A 13,188-nucleotide genomic window follows, 5' to 3' on the forward strand; every position below is an offset into this window, starting at 1 on the left:
CTTGGAGAACATTTACCCGAAGATCAGAGGCCGAATGCCCATCACCGCTGAAATGTTTGCCAACAGGTAGAGAACACTCCTGCCTGGTAATTGTCGAGCAGTGTTCATTCATCTGTTGTCATAGCGTCTGCATGGTCTCCCCAACGTACCATGCCTCAGGACATCCTTTCCTGCAGCGTATCAGGTAGACAACGTTAGCTGAGTTGCAAGGGTATGTACCGTGTACCTGGTGGATGGTGTTCTCAGTGAGATGACGGCATCCGTGTCGATGATCCGGCATGTCTTACAGAGGTTGCTGTGGCAGGGTTGTGTGGTGTTGTGGTCACTGTTCTCCTGAAGGCTGGGTAGTTTGCTGCGGACAATGGTCTGTTTCAGGTTGTGCAGTTGTTTGAAGGCAAGAAGTGGGGGTGTGGGGATGGCCCTGGCGAGAACAGTATTCAAGAGAACAGTGACCACGATACCACACAACCCTGCCATAGCAACCTCTGCAAGACATGCCGGATCATCGACACGGATGCCATCATCACACGTGAGAACACCATCCACCAGGTACACGGTACATACACTTGCAACTTGGCCAATGTTGTCTACCTGATACGCTGCAGGAAAGGATGTCCTGAGGCATGGTACATTGGGGAGACCATGCAGACACTACAACAATGGATGAATGAACACCGCTCGACAATCACCAGGCAACAGTGTTACCTTCCAGTTGGGGAACACTTCACGGTCACGGGCATTTGGCCCCTGACCTTCGAGTAAGCATTCTCCAAGGCAGGCTTTACAACACACGATAGCGCAGAGAGACACGAGGATGGCCTCAACTGGGATCTTGGATTCATATCACACTATCTGTAACCCCCACAACTTGCCTGGGCTTGCAAAATCTCACTAACCGTCCTGTCTATAGACAATACACATCTCTTTAACCTGTGCTTAATGCTATCTCCACTCACATTGTCTGCACCTTTAAGACTTGATTACTGTAAAGACTCACATTCCAACTATTATCTCGTAAAAGGACATATAAAATATGTCCTGTTTGTGAACACAGCTCTTCACTCGCCTGATGAAGAAGCCTGAGACTCCTAAAGCTCATGGTGCCAAACAGACCTGTTGGACTTTAACCTGGTGTTGTGAGACTTCTTTCTGTGCTTACCCCAGTCCAATGCTGGCATCTCCACATCATTTATAAAAAAACCCCGTGCCACTCAGACCGACAGAATACTCCTGTTGCGTGCCGGGCCAATATTTATTCCTTAACTCACTAAAATGCATCGGATCATCATCATCATTTTTGCTTTGTGGGATCTTGCTGTGCACAGATTAGCTTTTTAAAAAAAGTTTATGTATTAGTGTCACAAATATGCTTACATTAACACTGCAATGAAGTTACTGTGAAATTCCCCTAGCCGCCACACTCCCGCGCCTGTTCGGGTACACTGAGGGAGCATTTAGCACGGCCAATGCACCCTAACCAGCACGCCTTTCGGACTGTGGGAGGAAACCGGAGCCCTGGAGGAAAACCACATAGACACAGGGAGAATGTATGGAGTTTGCATAGTGACCTGAGGCCGGAATTGAACTCAGTTCCCTAGCGCTGTGAGGCAGCAGTGCTAACCACTGTACCACCCATCATGTTGCCGCATTTCCTACATCACAGGAGTCTGGCATGTCAGAGAATGTCGAGCAGAATACCGTGTATGCTGGAAACGTGAAATGAGCGTGGGAAATTCTGGTAATGCGCAGCAGCTCTGGCAGCTTCTGTGGAGACGTAGAAATGTTGATGACCTTTCATCAGTGTTGGAAAGAGTTCCAGCTTTGACAGGTTTTGTATATGTACAATGGCAGGATGGGAGGGGATGGAAGGGAAAGTCTGTGATTGGATGGGAGGCAGGAGTGATGAAATCACAGCGGGGTTGATGTTGTGAGGCAAAGAGCAATTGATATTGAGATAAATGACTGGAAACGTGGAATGAATGGAGGTGAACAGCTAATCCTCCCAATGTGAAGGAGACCCCACCATGAGCGATAAATAAATCAAAAGACTCGCTCCGTTAGCCTGGAAGGAGTTTTTGGGACACAGGCAGTGTGGTGCAGGTGTTATATCACCTGTGCTTGAATGGGAAGTCACAATGGGAAGGGGAATGCTATCCATGGAGCCAGAGCAAACACCCAGGAATTCTCTGTCCAAATTATAACAAGGGTAGCACGGTGGCACAGTGGTTAGCACTGCTGCTTCACAGTGCCAGGGACCCAGGTTCGATTCCCAGCTTGGGTCACTATCTGTGTGGAATCTGCACGTTATCCCCCTGGGTTTCCTCTGGGTGCTCCATGGTCTAAAAGACATGCTGGTTAAGGTGCATTGGCCGTGCTAAATTCTCCCTCAGTGTAACTGAACAGATAACTGGAATGTGATGACTAGGGCATTACTTGTGACACTAATAAATTAACATTAAAACTTTTAAAGATAGGATATAATTGGGTCAATAATTGGTTTATTGAAAATTTATCATGGTGACTGGTGATATAAATAATCCATCACATAATTAAAGCAGCCATTAAAATAAAAATGAAGTCTGAAATAAGAAGAGGGTTCCACAGTCATGTGCACTTCAGTGAACAAATAATTTCAATATATTGTAAATTGGGAGTTTACAGAATAAGATTTCGAGGTCTGCAGCTATCTACATTTTATATTCCAGTCAGTGGATCATGGGTGGGATTTTCCAGCTGTTCCCACTGGCAGGATTTTCCTGTCCCGCTGATGGTGACATCCCACCGTGGGCACCCTGGCAACGGAGGGTGTGAACAAAGTGAAAACCGGCTGACAGTGCCACAACTGGAAGATCCTGCCACCAGCCAATAGTGGGTCACCCCCACCACCATAAAACATAGCGCTGGGTGGGGGAGGGGGTGTGGAGTCCTGCCCCGTATCTCATCAGCTTCAGAGAATAAAATTCCCCATCACGTACATGCTATCTATGAATGAAAGAAGGAAGAGGATTGAGCTTCTTGTTGTCCATTCGTTCTATATCAGAATGGTATCTTCCTTAATTGCATCGCACGGTTATTCTCCAGTGGTTGTTGAAGGAGCTGGTGGGAATGAGGAGTGAGATTCAAGAGTTCAGACAGAGCTTCTTTCTGCCTCTCTCTAAGAGCCACATATTCCAACACGGTGAAATCTAATGTGAAAATACAAGTCTTCGTTCGGGATAGCATTTACACCAGTGAAGAGTGGGTATGAAGGAAGGAGTTCATACGTGTTTAACTTGTATCAAATTGTGCTGTGTTTGAGACCAGTACAAAAAGGCTTTACGCTGAGTTTGACTTTGAGAGAGTTGAACTGGTCTGGGATCAGCTGTTAAATGTAAGTCAATATGGTAATAAATCAATGCATTGCTGGCAGCGCTCCCTGTAAACAGCACAGGCAGCATTCAAAAGGAGCCTGAAATTTATATAGCTGCTGAATTTGCCCAGTGATAAATCTGTTATGTAAAGATTTTTTTTAAATAAGTAAAATGAAGGACTAAGGTTCGAGTGTAACACAACAGGAGGTTAATAACTCGTCCTGACTGACAGTGTGAAATACAGATCAGAATATTGTGGGATGCTAATGGATGTATTAGTTTGACGTTCTGATTTTTTTTGGTATAACTGGGATTAATTTCAATAATGCGACACAACATTGCAGGACAAAACAGCCCACTTGATTTGGCACCCCATCCACCACTTTAAATATTCACTCACTCCACTACCAGACACAGCACCACTACCACCTAGAAGGACAAGGGCAGCAGATACCACCGCCTGCAAGGGTCCTCTCCCAATCACTCACCACCTTGACTTAGAAATACATCGCTGTTCCTTCACAGTCGCTGGGTCAAAATCCTGGAATTCCCTCCCTAATGGCATTGTCGGTCAACCCATAGCACATGGACTGCAGCGATTCAGGATGCTGTGATGCATCTGGAAAGGATTCTTTCTATGGGGCATCTGTAAAGATTGGTGAGAGTTGTAGCTGACATGCCAAATTTCCTTAGCCTCCTGAGAAAATAGAGGCATGGTGGGCTTTCTTAACTATAGCGTCAGTGTAGAGGGACCAGGACAGGCTGTTGATGATTTGGATGCTGAGAAATCCGAAGTTCTTGACCATTTCCACTTCATCCCCATTGATGTAGACAGGGGGATTTCCTCCACGACACTTCCTGAAATCGATGACAATTTCCTTTGTTTTGTTGACATTGAGGGAGAGATTATTGTTGCCGCACCAGTTCACCAGATTCTCTGTCTCATTCCTGTACTCTGTCTCATCATTGTTTGAGATCCAACCCACTATGGTGGTGTCGTCAGTAAATTTGAAAGTCAAGTTGAAGAGGAATTTGGCCACACGGTCATAGGTGCATAAGGAGTATAGCAGGGGGCTGAGAACACAGCCTTGTGGGGCACCGGTGTTGAGGATGATCATGGAGGAGGCATTTTTGCCTATCCTTATCACAATGCTCCTTGAGCCTACAAAGGATGGGGTGTTATGTGTGAACATACGTAGCTTCTAGCGAATGCAATTGAGAAATGCTGATGATCTGAAGTTGCTTTTTCAGTATAATTCTTATCACAATCAGGATTGTTTAGCTAGAGTTACACCATTGCAGTCACATCTAATGTTGGACCCTGTGAGTTGAGTTTTGCCAGCTCTGACTGGTTAATAATTTGCCTGTTGTGAGCAGTGAAGTTTGTTACAATTAGCCAGTCGTTGGGACGTACGGCCCAAATTAAAAATATGAAAAAGTTACACCTCGGTGTAACGACAGTGCTGGTGGCAGTGAGATATTTGATTCTGTACACCTGTATCTGAGGATATAAATATGCATTTCTTTGAGGGTGTGAGTCTATCTGTCAATCTGACTGTGTTGGACAGACGGTGGAGGAATTTATGACAATCTGGGATTGGATTTTAACTTGCTGCATTCAATGTGTGTGAGAGAGAGAGAGACTGGGATTGAGAGAGTGATATTTGGGGTGGGACGGAGAGACGATGTGTCCCCTTTTCTTCATGCTCTGCCACATTTCTTTCGGCTAACGTCCAGCCCTTGTTGATCCTCGTGATGCCTTTAACATGTGACTTGTTGTCTTCTTGCCTCCCGGGCCTTTCTCTTCTTATATATTATATATTATTATCCATCTTAGTTTTTTCTTGTGTGGGGCGGTGTGTGGGGGAAAAGAAGTGTGATGGTCTGCTTCTGTCATGTTTTACGTGGTTAGGGGGAGGTGCTGCATGTTAAGCGGAGGGGGTTGCTCGTTGTGAGTTAATGCGTGTGTGAGAGAGAGTGTGCGCGTGTGTGTGTGTGAGAGAGAGAGTGTGCGCGTGTGTGTGTGTGAGAGAGAGAGTGTGCGCGTGTGTGTGTGTGAGAGAGAGAGTGTGCGCGTGTGTGTGTGTGAGAGAGAGAGTGTGCGCGTGTGTGTGTGTGAGAGAGAGAGTGTGCGCGTGTGTGTGTGTGAGAGAGAGAGTGTGCACGTGTGTGTGTGTGTGAGAGAGAGTGTGCGCGTGTGTGTGTGTGTGAGAGAGAGTGTGCGCGTGTGTGTGTGAGAGAGAGTGTGCACGTGTGTGTGTGTGAGAGAGAGAGTGTGCGCGCGTGTGTGTGTGTGAGAGAGAGTGTGCGCGTGTGTGTGTGTGTGTGAGAGAGAGTGTGCGCGTGTGTGTGTGTGTGAGAGTGTGCGCGTGTGTGTGTGTGTGAGAGAGAGAGTGTGCGCGTGTGTGTGTGAGAGAGTGTGCGCATGTGTGTGTGTGAGAGACAGTGTGCGCGTGTGTGTGTGTGAGAGAGTGTGCGCATGTGTGTGTGTGAGAGAGTGTGCGCATGTGTGTGTGTGAGAGAGTGTGCGCATGTGTGTGTGTGAGAGAGAGTGTGCGCGTGTGAGTGTGTGTGTGTGTGAGAGAGAGAGAGTGTGCGCGTGTGTGTGTGTGTGAGAGAGTGTGCGCGTGTGTGTGTGTGTGTGTGTGTGTGTGAGAGAGAGAGTGTGCGCGTGTGTGTGTGTGTGAGAGAGTGTGCGCGTGTGTGTGTGAGAGAGAGAGTGTGCGCGTGTGTGTGTGAGAGAGAGAGTGTGCGCGTGTGTGTGTGAGAGAGAGAGTGTGCGCGTGTGTGTGTGAGAGAGAGAGTGTGCGCGTGTGTGTGTGTGTGAGTGTGTGTGTGTGAGAGAGAGTGTGCGCATGTGTGTGTGAGAGAGAGTGTGCGCGTGTGTGTGTGTGAGAGAGAGTGTGCGTGTGTGTGTGTGAGAGAGTGTGCGCGTGTGTGTGTGTGAGAGAGTGTGCGCGTGTGTGTGTGTGAGAGAGAGTGTGCGCGTGTGTGTGTGTGAGAGAGTGTGCGCATGTGTGTGTGTGAGAGAGAGTGTGCGCGTGTGTGTGTGTGAGAGAGTGTGCGCATGTGTGTGTGTGAGAGAGTGTGCGCGTGTGTGTGTGTGAGAGAGTGTGCGCGTGTGTGTGAGAGAGTGTGTGCGTGTGTGTGAGAGTGTGCGCGTGTGTGTGAGAGAGTGTGCGCGTGTGTGTGAGAGAGTGTGCGCGTGTGTGTGAGAGAGTGTGCGCGTGTGTGTGAGAGAGTGTGCGCGTGTGTGTGAGAGAGTGTGCGCGTGTGTGTGAGAGAGTGTGCGCGTGTGTGTGTGAGTGTGCGCGTGTGTGTGTGTGAGTGTGCGCGTGTGTGTGTGTGAGAGTGTGCGCGTGTGTGTGTGTGAGAGAGAGTGTGCGCGTGTGTGTGTGTGAGAGTGTGTGTGTGTGTGAGTGTGTGTGTGTGAGAGAGAGTGTGCGCATGTGTGTGTGAGAGAGAGTGTGCGCATGTGTGTGTGAGAGAGAGTGTGCGCGTGTGTGTGTGTGAGAGAGAGTGTGCGTGTGTGTGTGTGAGAGAGTGTGCGCGTGTGTGTGTGTGAGAGAGTGTGCGCGTGTGTGTGTGTGAGAGAGTGTGCGCGTGTGTGTGTGTGAGAGAGAGTGTGCGCGTGTGTGTGTGTGAGAGAGTGTGCGCATGTGTGTGTGTGAGAGAGAGTGTGCGCGTGTGTGTGTGTGAGAGAGTGTGCGCATGTGTGTGTGTGAGAGAGTGTGCGCGTGTGTGTGTGTCAGAGAGAGTGTGCGCGTGTGTGTGTGTGAGAGAGTGTGCGCGTGTGTGTGAGAGAGTGTGTGCGTGTGTGTGAGAGTGTGCGCGTGTGTGTGAGAGAGTGTGCGCGTGTGTGTGAGAGAGTGTGCGCGTGTGTGTGAGAGAGTGTGCGCGTGTGTGTGAGAGAGTGTGCGCGTGTGTGTGAGAGAGTGTGCGCGTGTGTGTGAGAGAGTGTGCGCGTGTGTGTGTGAGTGTGCGCGTGTGTGTGTGTGAGTGTGCGCGTGTGTGTGTGTGAGAGTGTGCGCGTGTGTGTGTGTGAGAGAGAGTGTGCGCGTGTGTGTGTGTGAGAGTGTGTGTGTGTGAGAGAGTGTGTGTGTGAGTGTGTGAGAGAGAGTGTGTGTGTGAGAGAGAGTGTGTGTGTGAGAGAGAGTGTGTGTGTGAGAGAGAGTGTGTGTGTGAGAGTGTGTGCGCGTGTGTGTGTGTGAGAAAGAGTGTGTGTGTGTAAGAGAGAGTGTGTGTGTGTGTAAGAGAGAGTGTGTGTGTGAGTGTGTGTGTAAGAGAGAGTGTGTGTGTAAGAGAGAGTGTGTGTGTAAGAGAGAGTGTGTGTGTAAGAGAGAATGTGTGTGTGAGAGAGAGTGTGTGAGAGAGAGAGTGTGTGAGTGTGTGTGTGAGTGTGAGTGTGTGTGTGAGAGAGAGTGTATGTGAGACAGAGTGTGTGTAAGAGAGAGTGTGTGTAAGAGAGAGTGTGTGTGAGAGAGAGTGAGTGTGTGTGTGTGTGAGAGAGAGTGTGCGCGTGTGTGTGTGAGAGAGAGTGAGTGTGTGTGTGTGTGAGAGAGAGTGTGCGCGTGTGTGTGTGAGAGAGAGTGTGCGCATAAGAGAGAGAGAGTGTGTGTGTGTGCATGCGTAAGAGAGAGACAGTATGCGCACGTGTGTGCGTGAGAGCGAGCATGTGTGCACACGCGTGAGAGAGAGAGAACGTGAATGAGTGTGTGCGTTTGTCACCTGAGGGACGGGACAAAGCTGTGTGTGGATTTCGTATGGTGTGGGTGAGTTCTTGCTGGCATTTTCACAGTTTGTTTATATAAGGTTTAGTGCCTGATTTAGATGTGGAAATATTCAAATCAGCTGCTCTGAGATTGAGGAATTTTCCGATCAAGGAGCCAGGCCTGAACATCACTGTGAATAACAAACCCCAGTGGGGTGCGAGTGTGGCAGGAATAGGTCGGGGACTGAGGGCTGAGTGAATATGTCCAAGATGGAGACAGGAGAGTTGAGAGTTGTGGGGATCAGGCCGGAAAGGAGAGTTAAGGTAACAATCAGGTTGCCACGATCATATTGAATGGCTTGAGGGGCCGAGTGACCAACCATCTCCCCATGTCGTTCAACAGTGTTAATACCACTGAATATCCCACTACCTGGGCAGTTACTGGGTCAGCCACCATCTACAAGGAGGTGGAATGGAATACACTTCACTTGCCTGGATGGGTACAACTCTAACAACACTCAAGAAGCTTGACATCATCCAAGCCAAAGCAGCCTCGCTTGATTGGCACCCCATCCACAAACATCGTTCAGAATTTTTTTGTTATTTATTCGTGAGACATGGGCATCGCTGGCCGGCCAGCATTTATTACCCATCCCTAATTTTGCCCAGTGGTAATTGTGAGTCAACCACATTGCTGTGGCTCTGGAGTCACATGTTGGCTAGGTCAGGTGAGGACAGCAGATTAGTGAACCAGATGGGTTTTTCTGATAATCGACAATGGTTTCATGGCCATCAGTGGAATTTTTAATCCCAGATATTTTTAATGAATTCAAATTCCACCATCTGCTGTGGCGGGATTTGAACCTGGGTCCGCAGCACATGAGCTGAGTTTCTAGATTAGTAGTCTAGCAATAATACCACTAGGCCATTGCCTCCCCTATGGTTCTCCCCGAAGAGTATAGGGGGTGTAGGAGTAGAGTTAAGGGAGAAATCAGGAGGGCAGAAAGGGGACACAAGATTGTTTTGTCAGATAAGGCAAAGGAGAATCCAAAGCACTTCCACAAATACATAAAGAACAAAAGAGTAACAGGGGAGAGAGTAGGGCCTCTTAAGGATCAACAAGGTCATCTATGTGCGGATCCACAAGAGATGGGTGAGATCCTAAATGAATATTTCTCATCAATATTTACTGTTGAGAAAAGAATGGATATTAGGGAACTTGGGGAAATAAATAGTGATGTCTTGAGGAGTGTACACATTACAGAGAAGGAGATGCTGGAAGTATTAAAGCTTCAAGGTAGATAAATCCCTGGGACCTGATGAAGTGCATCCCTGGATGTTATGAGTTGCAAGGGAGGAAACTGCGGGTCCCCTAGCAGAGATATTTGAATCGACTGCCAAGAATAAGATGCCTGAAGATTGGAGGGTGGCAAATGTTGTGCCTTTGTTTAAGAACAGCTGCAGGGAAAAGCCTGGGAAGTGCAGACTGGTGAGCCTAACGGCTGTAGTGAGTAAGTTGTCGAAAGATATTCTGAGAACCAGGATCTACAGGTATTTAGAGATGCAAGGGCTGATTAGGGACAGTCAGCATAGCTTTGTGAGTAGAAAATCATGTCTCACAAACTTAATTGAATCCTTTGAAAGGATAACCAACAAGGTAGATGAGGGCAGTGCAGTTGATATTGTCTACATGGACTTTAGCAAGGCCTTTGACAAGGTACCACATGGTAGGTTGTTGCATAAAGTTAAATTTCACGGGATTCAGAGTGAGGTATCTAAATAGATACAAAATTGGCTTCTTGCCAGAAGACAGAGGGTTGTTGTAGAGAGTTGTTTTTCAAACCGGAGTCTGTGACCATGATGTGCCTCAGGGATCAGTGTTGGGTCCACTGTTATTTGTCACTTATATTAATGATTTGGCTGAGAATTTAGAAGTCATGGTTCGTAAGTTTGTAGATGACACCAAGATTGGTGGCATAGTGGACAGTGAAGAAGGTTATCTAGGATTGCAACGGATCTTGATCAACTGGGGGTGTGGGTTGATGAATGGCAAATGGAGTTTAATTTCGATAAATGCGAGGTGATGCATTTTGGTAGATTGAACCAGGGCAGGACTTACTCAGTTAATGGTAGGGCATTGGGGAGAGTTACAGAACAAAGATATCCAGGGGTACAGGTTCATAGCTCCTTGAAAGTGGAGTCACAGGTGGACAGAGTGGTGGAAAAGGCATTTGGCATGCATGATTTCATTGATCAGAACATTGAACACGAGTTGGGACGTCTTGTTGAAGTTGTACAAGACATTGGTAAGGCCACACTTGGAATACTGTGTACAGTTCTGATCACCCGATTATAGAAAGGATATTATTAAACTAGAAAGAATGCAGAAAAATTTACTAGGATGCTTCCAGGGCTTGATGGATTGAGTTATAAGGAGAGGCTGGATAGACTGGGACTTTTTTCTCTGGAGCGTAGGAGGCTGAGGGGTGATCTTATAGAGGTCTATAAAATAATGAGGGGCACAGATCAGCTAGATAGTCAGTATCTTTTCCCCAAAGGTAGGGGAGTCTAAAACTAGAGGGCATAGGTTTAAGGTGAGAATGGAGAGATACCAAAGGGTCCAGAGGGTCTGATCTTTTTCATACAGAGAGTGGTGAGTGTGTGGAATGAGGGACCAGAGATAGTAGTAGAGGCGGGTACAATTTTCTCTTTTAAAAAGCATTTTGCTTACATGGGTAAGATGGGTATAGAGAAATATGGGCCAAATGTGGGCAATTGAGATTAGCTTAGGGGTTAAAAAAAGAAGCGGCATGAACAAGTTGGGCTGAAGGGCCTGTTTCCATGCAGTAAAAGTCTATGACTTTAGCAAGGGCTTTGTCAAGGTCCTGCATGGCAGGCTAGTCTGGAAAGTTAGGTTGCATGAGATCCAGGGAGAGCTGGGCTCATTGGATTTAAAATTGGCTCGCTGATAGGAAGCAGGGAATGAATGGTCGATGGTTGGTTGTTGAATTTGAGACCTATCACATATATGGTGTGCCTCAGGGATGGGTGTTGGGCCCCTTGTTATGCGTTATTTAAATAAATGATGTGGATGTGAATGTATGAAGCATGGTTAGTAAATTTTGCAGTTGATGCTGAATTAGGGAAATTGAAAACGAGAGGGCATAGGTTTCAGGTGAGAGAGGGAAAATTTAAAAGGAACCTGGAGGGGCAACTTCTTCTCACAGAAGTGGTATGTGCATGGAATGAGCTGCCAGAGAAAGTGGGTGAGGCAGATACAATAGTAACATTTAAAAAGCATTTGAATAAATACATGGATGGGAAAGGATTAGAGGGATAGGGGCTACAGGCGGGCAATTGGTTCTGGCTGGTCGGCATGGCCTGTTTGGGCTGAAGGGCTTCAGGAATTGGAAATGCCAAAAGGTTCTGCTCCAGTCCAGTGACTGAACGACCTATAGATATATAAATGTTGGTGATAACATAATGGGCCTTAGCCATGAGATCCCTCTAATAAAAAAGCCTGTCCACACTCTGCACGGGGTCCAAACTGAATTGGAACTTGGGTGGGTCCTTGGGTCCATCGCACAAGAAAGAGCATCTAGTTCAGAAAAGACGAGAAGGAAACTGGAATGTAAATGATTAAATTTCTTTCTACTTACAGATCATTCTGGATTGAATTATGGCTGTGCTCTGGGTCATCTGGTTTTCACTGACTGTGGCTTTCATTCACTCAGTTTACTCCTCAGACGGTAAGTTAGTTTATGTCAGTGTCTGCTGCAGGTATATGATGAAAAGAGTGAGGACTGGAAGGAGATTGGTTGAGAATCGACTGATGATGTGGAGATGCCGGCGTTGGACTGGGGTAAACACAGTAAGAAGTCTCACAACACCAGGTTAAAGTCCAACAGGTTTATTTGATAGTAGACAGAGGGGAACCGGAGTTTGTGGTGTTTTTAGATTTCCAAAAGGCATTTGATAAGGTGCCTCACAAAAGGTTGCTGCAAAAGGTTAGGGTGCATGGAGTTGGGGGTAAGGTGTCAGCGTGGATAGAGGATTGGTTGTCTAATGGGAAGCAGAGAGTTGGAATCAATGGGTGCTATTCTGGTTGGCAGTTGGTGACTAGTGGAGTGCCGCAGGGATCGGTGCTGGGGTCTCAACTGTTTACTATTTACATAGATGATCTGGAGGAGGGGGCTGAGTGTAGGGTGACGAAATTTGCTGATGACACGAAGATGAGTGGAAAAGCAAATTGCGTGGAAGGCGCGGAAAGTCTGCAGAGAGATCTGGATAGGCTGAGCGAGTGGGCAAGGACTTGGCAGATGGAGTATAATGTTAGCAAATGTGAGGTTAACCACTTTGGCAGAAATAATAGTAGGCGGGATTATTATTTAAAAGGCGAAAAGCTGCAGCATGCTACGGTGCAGAGGGACCTGGGGGTCCTTGTGCATGAATCACAAAAACCCAGTCTGCAGGTGCAGCAGGTGATCAAGAAGGCGAATGGGATGCTGGCCTTTATAGCGAGGGGGATAGAATATAAAAGCAGGGAGGTCTTGCTGCAACTGTACAGGGCACTGGTGAGGCCGCAGCTGGAGTACTGTGTGCAGTTTTGGTCGCCGCATTTGCGGAAGGATATATTGGCCTTGGAGGGAGTGCAGAGGAGGTTCACCAGGCTGATACCGGAGATGAGGGGGTTAGCTTTTGAAGAGCGATTGAATAGACTGGGCCTGTACTCGTTGGAGTTTAGAAGGCTGAGGGGGGATCTTACAGAGACATATAAGATAATGAAGGGGATAGATCGGGTAGAGGTAGAGAGATTCTTCCTGCTTAGAAAGGATAGCAAAACTAGAGGGCACAGTCTCAAAATATTGGGGGGGCAGTTTAGATCAGAGTTGAGGAGGAACTTCTTCACTCAAAGGGTGGTGAGTCTCTGGAATTCTCTGCCCATTGAAGTGGTGGAGGCTGCCTCGCTGAATATATTTAAGTCACGGGTAGATAGGTTTCTGATAGACAAGGGGATTAAGGGTTATGGGGAGAAAGCGGGAAAGTGGAACTGATCCACTTCAGATCAGCCATGATCTTATTGAATGGCGGGGCAGGCTCGAAGGGCTAGATGGCCTACTCCTGCTC

General features: G+C 47.4%; 1 protein-coding gene across 1 annotated transcript in view; it reads left to right on the plus strand.

Moving 5' to 3' along the window:
* The first annotated feature begins 3,348 nt into the window (after positions 1-3,348).
* LOC145343339 (growth hormone receptor-like) overlaps positions 3,349-13,188 on the plus strand; it is a 159,788-nt gene continuing 149,948 nt past the window's right edge. The window contains exons 1-2 of the mRNA XM_080189559.1: positions 3,349-3,370; positions 11,723-11,810. Coding sequence (XP_080045685.1) covers positions 11,741-11,810 — 70 coding nt within the window. The 5' untranslated portion in view covers positions 3,349-3,370; positions 11,723-11,740. The remainder of the gene's footprint in view (positions 3,371-11,722; positions 11,811-13,188) is intronic.

The sequence above is a fragment of the Carcharhinus amblyrhynchos genome, chromosome 5, assembly GCF_965287045.1.
Source record: "Carcharhinus amblyrhynchos chromosome 5, sCarAmb.v2.hapA, whole genome shotgun sequence".
Lineage (NCBI taxonomy): Eukaryota > Metazoa > Chordata > Chondrichthyes > Carcharhiniformes > Carcharhinidae > Carcharhinus > Carcharhinus amblyrhynchos.